We start from the raw sequence: 15,556 nt of genomic DNA on the forward strand, positions 1-15,556 counted from the left end.
GGCTGTGGGTTTTTTTCCCAAGGAGATTTGTGGTGCAGGGCTTGCTTTTGTGAGAATTGTTGCTTCTCTCTAAGTTTGATGTTATGTTCTGCTCCCTGGGCTGAAAAATGCGGACGCATTGCTTTTCTGTGTAGGGAGATGTGATTTTTGGGGTTGTTTTTTGTTTTAGAGTCTCTGTGTATCTCACATAAACTATTCCTATCTAATTTGGTTGTGGCCTGGATGAAACCTGCTTGGAAATGAGAACAAGACTGAAATTGCAGTAATTTGGGGAAGCGTAGAAGAGCTTTGCTGGTGTCAAGTCTTATCTTCCTGTGCTCTCTTAGAGAAACTCAATTCAAATTATTGCACAGCTCATTTGTTCCCTCTACTTTCAGATGTTCAGATGAAGTGGGGGAGCGTTGATTCTCCCGCGCAGAATAAATGTCGCTGTGCTTGTGGATCATTTTCATTGCCTATGGGCCTGTGCAATTATTGTCGTCCTTCGTTTGCAGCTGCAGGGATTTCTGGATGCAGCAGAAGAAAGAAGTTTCCCATTATCTTCTGCATCCTGATTAGGAGTGATAGGTTGTGAAGGTTTTATTTTGTGATGGCAGAGCTGGAAAACTTTTTCCCCCTATTCTGGTGTACTTGTGTGGAAGTTTGGGCTGAGCTTTTGTTCCTGTTGTGTGGAGCAAGCAGGGGCCAGCGTTCTCCACAGAGCCTTCCTGGGGCTGAGGTCTCCCTCATCAGTCACGTACAAATGCAGGCTTGAAAAAAAGCACTTCAGATACCTGAACCAGAAGTGGGAACCTAGTTTTTCTCTGATTATGGCATGCACAGTGACAGCTGATAGACTTCATGACACGGTCATAGCCTACGAGCTTCTCTGTGGTCCAGATGTGTAGAGCCAGTCCCTGTGCCGTCCATGCCACCGGCGCTGTGGGCAGCGGCTGTCTGTGCAGGTTTCCAATGGCTTTTTTCTATTTTTTTCACCTTATGCACATCAAAAATAAAAAAACCCAAAGCAGCTTGTGTTCACGGGGGACTGATGATTATGTCTCTGGAAGCTGCCCTGCGGTGCCCAGCCTCCTGTGGCCGGGGACTTTGCAGCTCGATGCACGGCCAGTGCAGCTTTCCCCAGGGAGCGGAGGTGGCGTTGAGGTACGAGCACAGGATTTACCACGTTCAGGGGTGTCTTGTAAATGAATGTGCCTCGGCTTGTGAGGGAGGGGTCTGAAGGGAGCTAGCTTTTTCTGTCACCCTAAACCCCATGACTTTCCAGCCGGTCTCTTGCAGATCCCTCCCCACCACCCTTTGGGTGCTCGCATTCGCTTTAAAGCTGATGCTTGAGGGAGATCACTCAGTCACTAAAGTGGCTTTTTGCTGAGACATGCTCTCACGGTGGGAGCAGGAGCATGGATAAGGCATGAAAAACCATAACCCTGCTCGCCCACTTGTAGGGAAGAGGCTAGTGGCCACACTGCCCTTCCCTCCCTCTCTCCCCACGTCCCTCTTTAGTCTCGGTTATGGGCCGTTGCACTCTCGGGTGGGATGTGCATTACTTGCCCATCTGGTTGAGGTCCTCTCCGTGTCCCAGGACCTCCCTCAGGATGGCACACCAGCTGAGCCCAGCCCAGCCCAGGCTCAGGGTCCAGCCCAGCCACCAGCTGCTCTTCGGGCATCCCTGTCCCCACCCAGAAAAACTGAATCTCACGATCATGTTGGAAGGGGAGGTGGGATCCCAGAGGCACTGTTCCCTCGGGGTGTTGTGGATTGGTGTGAGGTTAGTGCCTGGCTGGGAGGACACAGCGCTAACTCAGCTCTTGCCGAGCAGGTTGTGGCTCTGCCTGAGCAGCCTGATGCATCTTCCTAGCCAAAGCGGCAGGGGACGTCGGAAGGAGCAGAAGATAATAAGGAGCAATGGGGCAGAGCAAGAGGTCCTGTGGTGGGGCGAAGAGACACAGGAATTGATCGTGTTAGGAAGGAGATCTGGAAAAATGTGGAAGATGTGGAGACGATAGAGAGACAGGAGACCTACGTCCTGCAGCGTTACCTGCAGAGGTTCCTGTTCAGAGCTTGCCTTGGGGCTGCTGTGGACATGGGGAGGTTTGAGATGACCTGGGAGGGCTGTTTTGTGGTGTTTGACCATTGCGGTACTGGGCTATTGAGTTAGCGGTGCTGTGGCCACCAGGCCTGACACCCTCAACTGGGACCCAGCTTCTTGGTGGACATTGAACCTGTTTGGCGGCACAGCTCAAGCTTAAGCTGGATCTTGGTGAGCAGGATTCCCTGCTCAGAGAGCCCATCTCTTCCTCCCTGCATGCTGGATGCGTGCTAATTTGCGCCCATTTGTCCATGAAGGGTTTTGCAGGTGTCCCAGGTAGCGAAAGCCTAACGGGTCAGGCTGTAATGCGTGGGCACATTATGACTAAGTGGAAGCTGGGATTCCAGCTTCTCCGTTTTTTCCAGGATCTTTGGGAATTGTTAGTGCTTCAAAGTAAGTCTAAAATGTGCTGTGTGCTCTTTCAAAACAATGTTAAAAGGCTGTTGTTCCCCCTGAGCAATGTGTCCAAGGAAAGGTCTTCCGGAAAGGGACTATAAATAGCAGAGCCTTTCAGTTTCTGAAAACTCATTTCCATTAGCCAAAACCACGCACTGAGGAAGGGATGTTATCTGGAGCTCTGGGTAGCAATGCTGTGCTGATTTTAATTAAAAAAAAAAAAAAATTAGAAAGAAAAAAAATATTGCAACAATACAAGCTACTTTTCATCCATATTAGTAAAAACATGTATTTGGCAGGGTGCTGAGCACCTTTAGGATGGTGAGAGTCAAGGTATTTTGTGTTTTACAGGATCGTTTTGATCTGGAAGGGGCCAGGCATGCCAACTTGAGAACAAACATGATCTGGTTATCGAGTCTCATTACAAATTAATGTTTGCATTAAAAAAAAAATACCTTTAAGCTTGCTCTTCAGCACGTCTGCGGCATCTTCTTTCTTCCTTTATAACAGAGCCCTTCATGTCCACGTCTCTCTGTTCGGCAGGAAAAATGCCGTTAGCGGGTAAGAGCTGGGACTCCTGCAGCTTCCCCTCTGTGGATACGCTTTGCAATAGGTCATTGCACTGTCACGCTGCCCTAATATATGAGCGTTTACACCTGCTAGGAAAAGCAAGTCCACCATCCCCCTGGTGCGGCCCCAAGCAGTTGCATTCAGTCTTTTTTATCATAGAAATAAAAATGACAATGACAGCAGAAAATGGCCGCTCTCTCTGGAGCTGGGCTAAGCTCTCCACTTCAAAGGTACTTTTATAGCATCCCTGGAGTCTCTAATAAAGGACGCCTGCTCTGAAAGGCTGGCATCTCTCCTGGAGAGCTGGGGAGCCTGTGTCTTTAGGGGCAATATTTACAGCGTTAAAGGGCTCCGGGGAAATGGGAGCAAGAGTTACAGCTTATTTCTTTTCCTTTTATTTCCATAACTGTGCAGGCATGTTTGCCTCTGGTTGCTGTTTCAGGTCACTGGAGTGGATTTTGGAGCTCTGGGCGTGATTGCCAGGCGTGCTGAGAGCCCGCGACACTCAGAGCTGCGTGCCTCCTCTCCAAAGCTTTCTCGAGGAGACGCAGCTCCATCGTGACTTGAGGATGGAGATTCCTGAAAGTCCCACTTAAGATGCTCTCTGCTTTCTGTGCAAGTGATCTCTCCTTGTTCTGCAGTGAAATCTAGTATCCCCTGCCCTGGCCTTGGGCTTCCAAAGTAACGGTGTTTAAATCCTGTTTTATTAGGTCTCTTAGACTTATTGACATTTGGCTGTTAGGGGAAGAAATGAAGAGATCTTTGGTGCTGGAACCAGCTCCAGTTTGTGGGACTTGCTGTAAAGATAAGAGCTGTCAGGCAGGGCTTGCTGCCCTCCTTCCCGGGGCCGATGGCCGCAGACCAGAGCTCGAGTTCAACAACGTGTGTCTATGTGGTTATTTTTTTGTTTGTTTAATTTTTTGTCCCCTGAACAAAACCCCAGGATTCTGCTTTTTGTGTCAGTTTGCGTGGGGCAGTTGACTCTGTTATTAAAACCTTCCGTGTCTGCCTGTCCTGCTGTAGGCCCTGGTTGCCTGTCTGGCAGAGGCAGGGGAAGAGTCGGTGTTCAAGACGCTGCTGCGCGAAGTGAAGGATGCTCGGCCCCTGGCTGCTCAGACCCTCCTCTCGTTACTGAAGCTGTTTCAAGACGCGAATCCCACGCTGAGAGCGGCTTTGCTGGAGAGGGAAGGGGGCAGCGGAGAAGCCCTGCGGCAAACAGGTACAGAAGTGGGTGCAGCCTCTAGCAAAGCGAGCGGGCAACCTTACAGGCAAAGCAGGTCTCCAGAAACCCCGTATCCTTACTGGGATGCAGGAGATTTACCGCGTGCTGGCCAAGATCCTGGAGTGTTCCCGTCCCGCAGCAGCGGGGTGCGGCAGCGCAGGGCTCTCCCCATCGCTGCCTGGAGGGCTGGATCGATGGCTGCGCAGCCAGCGTGGGGCAGAGCGCAGCTGAGCCTCGGGATTGAAAGCTCCTTTCTTACTTGAGTCTGACACAAAGCAGTCGCCTTGCAAACCTGGTGTTAACCTCCAGCTTGCTTTATGGCTTTGTGCTCTGTTAGATAAATGAGACGTTTTCCTTTCATAGAGTTTAAAGAGAATAGTAAAGTGGTTTTCCTCTGCTGCTTGTGCTTGGGATGAGCTTTGCTATTCACTTAGATCTTTCACAGAGTCTCACTCACTTCAGGAGCCTGTCAGTTCCTTCAGACTGACTTGTTTCTTCTCTTGTGTTTCTGAATCCTTTTCCCCCCAGAGAGCACAGACGAGGGAGAGACGCTGACCGCTCGCTTGCTGGGATGCAAGGAGGAGCTGATCCAGAGTGTGACACAGCTGAGCCCCATCGTAGAGTTCCTGGAGGCGGCAGAAGAGGGATTCCTGACCGCCTTGGAGAAGCGGGTAAAAAAAAACCTGAAATAAGGAAACCTCTGTGGGCGAGGTGGGGGGGTGTGTGTCTGCGAGGCACCGTCTTATTGCGTGGTTTGCCAAGTGATGTGCTAGCCTCACCTGGCAATTTCACCACCCTTTTGCACAGCACGGACTGCACGCGCGTGTTGTCCCAGGTCCCTCTGCGCTGAACTGTGGGAATGGTGAAAGCCGAGCTGCGAAGGCATCCGCAAGACCAGGACGAACACTGCCTGGCGCAGTGTCAGACTGCCCCGCAAGCGGAGCCTGGGGCAGAGGAGGTGCCTGGTATTCCTCCTGGGCCCTGAAAATGCCTTTCTGTGAGCCCGGAGAAGGCTCTGTAGCAGAGGTTGGTTTCAGCAGAACCGCTAATACCTCTGTGCTGCCTGCTTGCCGGTTATGTCCTTATGTACGTGGTCATCAGCTTACCTTTCAGCTGGCTCTCCCAGCTTTAACTCTTTTCTTTAACTGTTATCGCACAGTTGCCTGCAAGAGTAGCACATCCACTGGCAGTTTTGTTTTGTTTTTTTTTTTTTGATGTGTTGAGTGCAGCAGTTGGTGGGGAGGACTGTTGCTTTCCTGTAAGCGATTGCATTATGTATGCTCATTTGCAGAAGTCATAGAGGACAAAATATTGTGTATAATCTGCTTTTCTTTGTGTTTTGGGGGGAGCTGGCTATACCCTGCCTGCGCAGCTGAAGCTTGCAGGGTGCCCTAGCGCGCTGCGTTCAGCACGCAGCGTGCAGACCTCCTGTCCTAGTTTGTCACATCAGTTAGTTCCCCTGACGCAGGATTATAGCGAGTGGAAAGCACTGTTGTGCTCAGTGGCATGAATGATGTCTGCTTTCTGTCTGAGTGAGCCTGACCAGAGCCATGACAGGTGGGCTGAGAACCTCTGCCCGTCTTTTAAGTCCCTCAATAACGTCTTGCTCACCTGCACACGGTCCCTGACCAAGTGTCCAGCGTGGAGCATCCCCGAGTACGGGCGCAGCTTGGTGCAGGAGGGCCGGAGAAGGTGCTGCCAACAGAGGCATCCGCCTTGTCCTCATGGGCGAGCGTGTGACTGGTGGCTGATGAATTTTCCCCTCTGGAAGCAGCATGGCTGAGCCTGGAATGGGGATGCGAGAGGGAGGCGTGAATGCAGCAAAGGACTCGGCATCTGCTGGGGATATTGCGGCTGTCAGCAGAGACCCGCGCAGGGGTGCCTGGAGCTGAGCTCCTGGCCACGAAAGCTGCATCAGCAGTGGGGAGATTAGCATTTTTCATATATACCTGTTCATGTTGCTGTGCGGCCTTTCTTCTAAAGGCTGCACCTTTTCCCTGCACTCTTCTTTTTTTCTTCATGAAATTAGATGGTTATAATGCAGCCATTTTTAATCTCCCTTTCCATTTTAAAAAAACAAACAAACCAGCCACAAACTGAGACCATTCTGCCCTCATAATTCTGCCCCTTGGGCACAGGATCCAGCCTTTAATTGCATCATCATATACTACGGGACCCCTGCCTTGTTTGGTGAAGGGGTAGTGTTATTCAGTATTTCTTTTTATCCTCTTCAGTCGCTCTATGCTCCGTTCGCTGCAGAGCCTCCAAACCCTGCTCCGAATGCAAAATCCTTCTCCTCTCTATGGGATCCCTTTGTGCTCTTGTTTTAGCCCATGGGTTCCCAGCAAATAACAGCTGTATTTGGGGAGCGCTCCGGTGAGGCTGGGTGCATCGCGCTTTCCCTGCTGTGGCACAGGAAAATAAGGTGGAAATTGCCAAGTGTAGGCTGACCTTGGGAGGTTCCCTCTTTTTTCTTTTCAGGCTTCGTTTATTTGTTTGGGTTTTTTTCCCTCCAGAAAAGTGGAAAAGTGCTTAATTATTTCAGAAGTTAAATTGATTAAAACGGTGGGCCTGTGGCGTATGTGCAGTTGAGATCTCTGGTGTCTCAGGTGCAGTACTGGGAAAACAAACATGGAATTAGCAGCCACCTCTGAAGGTTTCATCTTACCTGGTTCATCCAGCATGGCATGAGAGCTCTGGGCTGGCAGGGGTAGGATCTAGTTCTCCAAGGGTTCATAAAGATGAGGCTTTCCTTTTCCTTTTCCTTCTCACAGTCTCTGCCTTGTTACCTACACATTCAGCAAGACAAGCGTGAGTTTTACGTGTAACAGCCTTTTTTCTAGGCAGCTGGCTTCTTTCTGTGCCTGGTCCAAGCTATGCGTGGAGCAAGTCTGATTTTCTTTGCTCGAAAACCAGTACGCGATGTGTTGCCAAGGCCCTTTGTAAATCCCTGTTTTTCTGGGGAACTACCTTACATTTCTATTTTTTGAGGCTTAACAGTATTTCTGTGATGTGGGGAGGTAGGGTGGAGGATTTGGGGGTGGCTTGGATGCAGATTATCACTTAAAAGAAATAAACTTGGATACAAAGGAAGAGCAGGCAACCTCTCATGCGTGGTGTCCCATGGCTTAGGTCGTTGCAGAGTTGAGAGCAACCAGCCCGCAGTACAGCCCTGAACCCGGAGTGTCGGAGTAGCTGCTACGAGCATCCATCCTCTCCTTCTGTCCAGGCTCTCTTCTAGAGGGGAGTTGGGTATTTTGAGCTCTGTGCTTTCCCCACCTTTGGCTCCAGTGCCTACACAGGTTGATGCTCAAACCGAGCTGCTGCAGAGCTAGGACAGGGATCAGTGACAACACAGGCAAGATTACTGGCTGTTGTAGGAGCGACCTTAACTGGCCGCGCTGCGGGACGGAGAAGTCCTGCTGCGAGCAGAATGGGGGGATGTTTTCCGACTGTCTCGCCTGGTGTTGTCAAAATGAGTCTCAAAATGTCCGCGCCGCATCTCCCCTGCCAGGGGCATCGCTTCTGCGCCTGTCGACACTTGCCTGGGAGCGGTGGTAGGGTACAGCGTCAGCTCCCCGAAAGGATGCTGCTCTTGTACCCCTTTCTGTGTTCTCTTAAAAGAGGACTTCAGAGTGAGCGAGCCAGAGTCAGCTCAGTGTGAATTAGATGGGAGGATATGTCAACAGGTTCACTAACAGTGTTTTGGCTATAAAAGAACAGATTTTTAGAAATGAGAAAAACTAATTAATGAGATCAGCTGCTCGTAAGAGCGCAGGAGGAGCTGTTGAATTAGTTTCTTTTATGTTAAAGGTAGGAGAACTGTCTGAAGTTTGCATCCTGAACAAGAGAGGAGAATTTGTATGAGAGGTTACAGACCTGAATGAGTGAATAACTTGAGGAAGAGTATTAGGACCTGCAAGGAATGGCTGAAATGTCTGACAGGCAAAGAAATGTACTTTAGAGGGATGAAGAGCCTTCGGTACATCAGGCTGCTGGGCATCGCAGCCTGTATTGAGACAAGCAACAAATGTTTGTCTGATCAAGTAAAGAAAAAGAACAATGAGATGACCCTCAAACTCGCGACTGAACCTAGGGACAAATGCAGGAGAGACATGGAAACAGAAATTTCCTGCAGCTGAAGTGAAACCACAACTCGGGGCATCCCCCAGCAGACTGGAGGAGCTGACATGTGGCTATGGGAGCGACAGCAAAGTTTATTACTGTATTCTCCAAGTTGAGAGTGGTCCCTACAACTGATGACCAGGACAGACATGCGGGAGAGGTGATGCAGGCAGCCGGCCCTGTGGGTGCGCAGGAATATGTGCTGAGCAGGCTGAAGGATGCGTGTAGCTGAAGCACTGGGTGTAAGCAAAAAAATGGGATAAAATGCAGCAAAGGGTGTTCAACTAAATTGTTTCTGCCTGACCTGGAATCTTTATTTGATGAGATAAAAATGGGTTTTTCTGCCTCAATCTAGATGTGAGCAAAGCATTTGAATTCCATGTGAGGAAATTGTTAAACTAGAGGAAGCAGTGATATTAAAAAAGGAGGTATCTTATTGGGAGATAACTACAGATTGTGCCGAAGGCAGGACTGACGGGTCGGAGCAGGGTTACCAGTGGGATTCTTGGCACTTACTTAATATTAACACTAATGTTATTGATGCAAAAATACCAAGGCATGCTTAGCAAAACTTGCTGATGAGCAAAACTGGGATCTTTTGTCCACGCAGAGGAGGATTTGCAAGAGGGAGGAGAATTACACGGCTGGAGAGCTGAGTAGCGAGAATTGAATGGCGTGGTAGTATAAAGTGAAGGGCACGCATTTAGATGCAGTAACGAGAACTAAGAATTAAGACCTCATCTGAAATTTCTGTGTGCAGTTGTTCAAAAAAGGTGAATTTGTATTGAAGCAGAGACAGATCTGCAGTCATAAGATCAGGGGAGTGGAGAAGGTGTTTTACGAGAGGAGCTGCCTTATTTAGACAGTGAAATGAAGACTGAGAGGGAATATGATCGTGCTCTTATAAAGAAATTGGAGAGGAAGGGTAGGGTAAACACCTCGGAGAGTTTAGAAGAGCTTTTTAAGCTAAAGGATAACGTTGGCACATGAACAAATGGGTATACACTGGCCATGAATAAATTTAAGCTGAAAATTAGAAGGATCAACAGGGGAATGAGACTGTGGAAGAGCTTTCCAATGAGGGGAAAGGGAGCAAAAATGTAACTAGTTTTAGGACAGATCTTAATAATTTTATTAATGGGACTGTGTAGTATAGTGCTTATGACAGCAGGGAACTGGGCTGGTGACTACAGGGTTTCTTCCAGTCCTACATTTCAAACGCTTAGGACCGCAGTGTTTGCGGAGAGGAGGTCCACCTGTATTTGTCGATTGGCTTTCCCTTGTAGGAGCCTTGTAGGTACTCTGCTGCCATACCAGAGCTTTTCCAAGCTACACTGATTGCATCTCACATAAGAGATGTCTCACGTGACCTCATCATAGAAATAATCATTCAATTAATAAGATGTTTATTTAAATAACGCGAGTCTTTTTTTTTTTTTTTCTCTCTCCATCCCCGTCTTTTGATGACAAGCAGAAAAATTGGGGAGACAGGGGAAAAGAGACTGCCAATTTAAAAAGTATTTGCTAAAAATACTAAATGAAATATTATTTTGAATCCTGTCTTTAAGTCTTTTTGGTGTGGGGTATTTTTTTTTTCCTTCCCTTTGAAAAAATGTTTTTTTGCTTGTCAGCCACTTCCAAGAGCTAGACTTGGTGGAAGAACCCACCAGGGTAGTTTTCAAGGTGACACATGTCAGATATACCTGGGGCGTGTTTAGCTGTTCCTGTAACTAGTACCCTGTAACATCTCCCAGTTAATCTAATTAGGGGAAGCAGCAAATATGGATTTATTGCAGTGCTGTGCACTGTGATACTCTTACTGTTTCTCTGATCTCTGTTCATCTCCAGGAGTTTGTAGGAAGCTCTTACAAACACAGGTTCTTGGCTGTTTCTTCATCACAGGTGGTTTTGGATTGCTGTGAAGGCGTCTCTCGGAGGGAAGCCATGGACAATCTGCTCAGGAAGGTGGATGAAGAGAAAACCCTGAAAGCAGAAAGTCTGGTCAAACTTCTGGGGGCTGTGAAAGCATCATTCCCCGGTCTCCACCTTCTGCTAGACAACTTGATGACAACAGCAAATGTCTCTGATGGCAAAGGTATGGGTGCACTAAACTTCAGAGCCTGGGGGCTCAGTTCAGGAATCGCCAGAAAGTTTGGATGTTTGTCGGGACTTCAGCGTGCTCTTATAATCTTACTTTCATGTAAGGGAATGGGATGGCTGTTTTATGCAAACAAAAATGGTCTGGGAGCACCGGGGTAGGAAGACTATGCCAGCAAGAAGGCCCCTGCTTTGCAATGAAATGAGGAGTGTTGGGCAGAAGCTTGTTGGGCTCCTTCCTTGAGTTTGACACTGATAGGGTAGAAACTGGGATGTCATATCTGGAAAAAGGGAGAACTGTTCCTTCCATGTCAAATTACTTCTTGGTTTTGAGTCACTTTAAAAGCAGCAGCATGTGTCTCCATAATAAAAAGAACAATTTTCACATAATAAACGCATCGTAGGTGAAGACATCTTTAACAGCTCTGGTCCATAGGTGACTTAACTCATGGTACTTCCTGGCTTTGAAAGCAAGTACCTCAAACTTCCCCAAAGTCGTAGATGTCTTGACATTAAATACAGGCGATGTCTTTACCTGGCTGCTGTCTTTGTGAATTCCTTGTGATTGAGGGATTGTAGGAGAATTTAGTTGGGCTGTGCTCTTCTCCTAGATCCAGGCAGTGTTTCTGCATGTTGTGGTCATGGACTTGTGGTCTCCTGTGTGGAGCAGAGTGTGCTGATGGGAGTCTCACACTTAGTGTCCCCATTAGACATCCTTATCTTGGACAGCTAGTCCCCTCCTTTTTGTTTTGGTGGGGTTTTATTGTTTATTGCCCACCTATGGTCATTCAGGGACTCGTGAGCCCTCATCTTTCGACTGGTGGGACAGCCTCCCAGGTTCGGGTGGGTTTAGGCACACCCCTGCGCGGTTCGGATAGAGAGGCGAATTTCGGCAGCTCTGAAGTTGCTTAAAAATTAAAAACTAAATTAGCATGCAGTGAAATGTAAATGAGTGTTTAATAGAAAGCAAAACTGTGCTCATAATGCTGATAATTTCCTCCGTAGCAAACATTCCCGACAGGCAGCTTGCTTTGTCATTTGTTAAGCAAGATTGCTTTCTTGAAACACCAGATTCCCAACATGGTTAATTATCTGGTGGTAATACCCATTCCAAGGAGGAGCATTCCTTAATTACACAGAGCTGAATCGCCTCAAATTGCAGCTTGAACAAACAGAAGCACAAGTATTTCTTATCGTGGAAATGAAGAGGAGGGAATGATTTGAGCCACTGACGGCAGCCTTTGATGTCCTGTGCTGTCCTGCAAACAGAAAGGAGGACGTCTTGTGTGCCCTGCACGCTCAGTACTCTGGTTACGGAGCTCACCTTGGTACGGCAGCAGAGCTGAGGGGGCATTCATAACAACTCGAATTTGTGTAATAAAGCCAGAAACATTCCAATGGGAGAATGAGGAAAATATTTTATTTGTAAACCAGCCCCTGATCCATGTTGGGCGCATCCAAGTCATACCTAAACCCTGTGGAGCTCAAGTGCTTAATGAGGTTCTCTTAGCTTTGCCAGGGAGCAGACTTGTGTCTCCAAGAAGTCTTTGTCCAGGGAGTTTTTCATATTAGCTCAAAAATCTTCCATTGGTTATTCCCACAGCCTGCCATTGCCTCCTTCTCCATCCTGGAGAGCTTTCTCTTCTTAACTGGCACTGTATGTCTTCTGGGTCCCAGAGACTGTCTTTTCTTTTCACCAAGCTGTGTCTGTTTAGCTGCTTTTCTCCCAAGTAGTGCTGTGCAAATAATAGGTTGTTCTGTTTGGTACTGAACCAAAATGATTAAAAGACCTAAGCACACAAACAAAAAACATGCACAGATGTCTTGGATGAACTACAGTTTTTGTTTTGGTTTCTCCTACAAAAGTATAACTATGCATCTTCTCCAATTTAGTAACTCCAACAGTGAAAAAAATCCTTTTCAGATTCATCTATTTAGCAATTTCCAGTTTTGTTTATCAACTAATCTGGTGACAAGTACAATCCTATATTACTTTTAGTACACAGTATATTCTGTCCAAGTCTCTTCATTATCCTGAATAAACACTGTTCCTCTTTCTTGAATGAGTCCATTGCGTCCTGATACTGGGCTGTCTTTAAAGGGTTGTGGTGTTACTCTAGAGTCGTCGTTTCTCAGATTCATCAGGGCAGACCCAGCTTGGAATTAGGTATGGGAGGGGGAAGGAATGAGGTTAAAGTTGCCTTTTTTTGGTGTAAGGGAGAGAAAAGGGTGTTAGTGCAGCTTTGCAATCACAAGTCTGGTTTGTGTTCCCGTAACGCTTTCATCAAGGACAACTCATCCTGCTAAGTTCTGGATTACCTTGGACCACCTGGATGTTTGTAGACTGTTAGTATGTTTGATAGTCATACACCGCTGAGACAGAGCATGTTGCAGAGCTCCTTCTTGGTGGAGTGGATCAAAGACTCTCACTTACAGACCTCTTTCAATGAAACTACAGTTAAGAGTCAGTAATGGGGTCTCCTTGATTCCAGGGCATCAGAAGAGGCTGATGAACATATTGAGGTGTTGTCTTCACAGACAGGGCCACAGGTTTACCTGGTGAACATGGCTGAAAACTGAGACTTTCTTCTTCTGGGCTCAGGCCAGGACTGAGACTCGGAAGGCATTGGGGTCCAGAGAACTATTTCTGTAGGCAGGTATGGGCAGAGGATATTCTGTGTTGTCTTTGATTTGGACAAGTTCTGATTTGTCATGTTCATCCTCTGCTTGAAGGTGAATCCAAGCATCCTGAGCGTAAGGCCTCGAGCGTTAGTGACCTGGGGAGAAAGGGCTGCCTTGGCTTTTTCAGTCTCCCGTAGCTCTGATGGCCTTTGGGAAGATGCTGCAAGCTGAGCTGTTCTTATTTTCATTCACTTGCATTCAGCCAAATGGAGCCCAGAGGATTATGGAGCCAAACTGTTGAGACGATACCGAGAAAAGTTCGTGGAGCTCCTGACAGACACCGAGATGCTGCTGCAGGGCATCTCTGCTGCACGGAGCCTGGCTCCTGCTGAGAGAGAGGTAAGCAGTCTCCCGCACGTGTGCAAGTAGATACTGAGCTTTAATCCCCATCTGGGATCCCTATCAAGTCCTGAGGACTTGATTTACTACCTGTCATGGCTTGGTTTGGGGCAGTCCTCCAGCAGGACTTGGTTTAATGATTTCTTAGCATCCCGTAGTGGGAGTGAAGCGGGTAATGTATATGAAGCTGAAGGCTGGCAATAAGAGTGGCTGATTTGGGCACTGACCTTCGGCTGGGGCTGCACGGCTAGAAGGCGTGTCCCCTGGGTGGTGGATAGGGGATCCCTCTCTGGAGGGTGCACCGGATAAAATTGAAGAAGGTGCCGCGAACCAACGCAGCCTAAGGGAAGGCCACCCTGACAGAAAAACCACTGGCCCTCCAAGTCATGGGGGTTGGGCAGGAGGCCAACTACCTCCTCCCGGGAAAAAAAAAAAAAAGTTGCAGAAACGACGAGCATCAACTCGGAGATGGAGAAAATCAGTAATGAAGTGAGGAGGAGGAGATGGAACTGGATTGGTCATGTCCTGAGGAAAAAACCAACAGAAGACTGCGCTGTGGCCCTTGGCACGCAGCCGCAGACCGATCGAAGTGGAAGAACGATGTTCGCGCCTTGTGTGCCTCCTGGCACTGAGAGAATTCAGATTCAGATTTGGGCACTGAGGCGAGATGCTCAGCTTTGGAGTGAGTCGAGGAAATGGCTGATGTGTTTGGGTGAAGGGCTGGGCTTCAAAGCTGTCACTGCTTGGGTTGCACCATGAGCCAGGACTTCAGCAGGGCAGAAGCAAGGGAAAGCTGGGTCTGGGGTAGCCACGGTCGTGGCTTAGCATGACACGGGGCAGATGGATGGGGTCCCTTGTTAGTGCCTCACTGTGGGTCTTTCCAAGGCGATGGAGCGGGTTGTGAAGCGTGAGCCTGGTGGTTTCGCCTCCCTGGTGTCGGCGGCGCTGGAGGAGCGGTCTCTGTCGGTCTCTGCCGTTTGGCAGCTGCTGCTGGCTGTGCGGGAACCTGCACCGCTGAACCTGCTCATGGAGGAGATCCGGAAACAACCCGGCGCAGAGTTTTTCTTCCAAGCAGGTAACGGCTTTGGTGTCCCCCTACGCCCTCCCTGAGCTCCTGTGGCTGGCAGGAGCTGCTTTCTAACTCCTCACCCTCTCCACAGCCAGGAACCTCTTTTCTTGCAGTGGGTCTCAACACCCATGTCCTCGGTGAAACAGTGGATTGGTTGGAAAAGCACTTCTGTCCTCAAGCACGGCTGCTTTGCTTGTGGTTCTGTGCCTTCAGGTTTTGTAATGAGCAAGCCTTTTGAGAGCTGGCCACCATCCTGCGCTAATAACCAGCTGGAGGCCCATCAGACTGAAAGCACGGGTTTCATCAGAGGTCTGTGTGCAGCCACCACCCTGTCCTCCCCAGAGCCTTGGCCTCTGGCTTTGAGTTTTCCTACTTTAAAACCTAAACTCTGCTTTTCGCCAAAAAATTCTTGCCAAAATCTCATGCAAGTGTGAGGAACGCTCAGGTTGGTGGTCCTGTGGGGCAGGAGAGGTTGGCTATGCAAGGGCCAGCTGTGTGTGCTGGCCCTGTGGGCACAAAGCCGGGGTTCACCTGCCTGCAGTCAGATGCCCGTGGGGTGGCTGCCTCCGTCCGAACTCCTCCATCCCCTCCGTTCTCCCCGGAGAAACCAGCCCTTCTGGTGCATGGTGCACCCGGTTGCTTTTTACATGGCTGTCCCCAGATGAGGCAAATGGTCCCTAGAAACGCCTGTTTCTCTGCAAAAGGCAGAATGGGATGTCTGTAATTGGGGGAGCAAAGAAATCCTGAGTCTTGGGAGAATCATGCCTGCCTTTTGAGGTCGTCAGTGTCTCTTTCAGCAACGTGCTTTGGAAAACCTGATCTTTTTACCCAAAGTTGGACAAGCAGTGAGAACTGAGGTCTGCTGGGGTTTTATGCTGGATGTCAGTGTTGCCATTAGTGTAGCCAGAGCTTGCCTGTAGTTGTTCGCTGTTTCCTGTGGCCTAAAGAAGTCATTCCTGCTGTTAACAGC

General features: G+C 48.7%; 1 protein-coding gene across 24 annotated transcripts in view; it reads left to right on the forward strand.

Annotated features, from left to right (window-relative positions):
* ZBTB40 (zinc finger and BTB domain containing 40) overlaps window positions 1-15,556 on the forward strand; it is a 52,755-nt gene that overhangs the window by 12,471 nt on the left and 24,728 nt on the right. For 21 of the 24 annotated variants that reach the window (XM_082329265.1, XM_082329268.1, XM_082329274.1 and 18 more), the window contains 6 exons: window positions 4,076-4,271; window positions 4,803-4,945; window positions 5,082-5,300; window positions 10,302-10,494; window positions 13,381-13,517; window positions 14,403-14,592. In XM_082329265.1, the coding sequence (XP_082185391.1) occupies window positions 4,076-4,271; window positions 4,803-4,945; window positions 5,082-5,300; window positions 10,302-10,494; window positions 13,381-13,517; window positions 14,403-14,592 (1,078 nt within the window). The remainder of the gene's footprint in view (window positions 1-4,075; window positions 4,272-4,802; window positions 4,946-5,081; window positions 5,301-10,301; window positions 10,495-13,380; window positions 13,518-14,402; window positions 14,593-15,556) is intronic. The other 3 variants (XM_082329272.1, XM_082329273.1, XM_082329275.1) reach the window with 2 other exon arrangements.

Source organism: Platalea leucorodia (assembly GCF_965183815.1).
Source record: "Platalea leucorodia genome assembly, chromosome: 17".
In the NCBI taxonomy this organism is placed as follows: Eukaryota; Metazoa; Chordata; class Aves; order Pelecaniformes; family Threskiornithidae; genus Platalea; species Platalea leucorodia.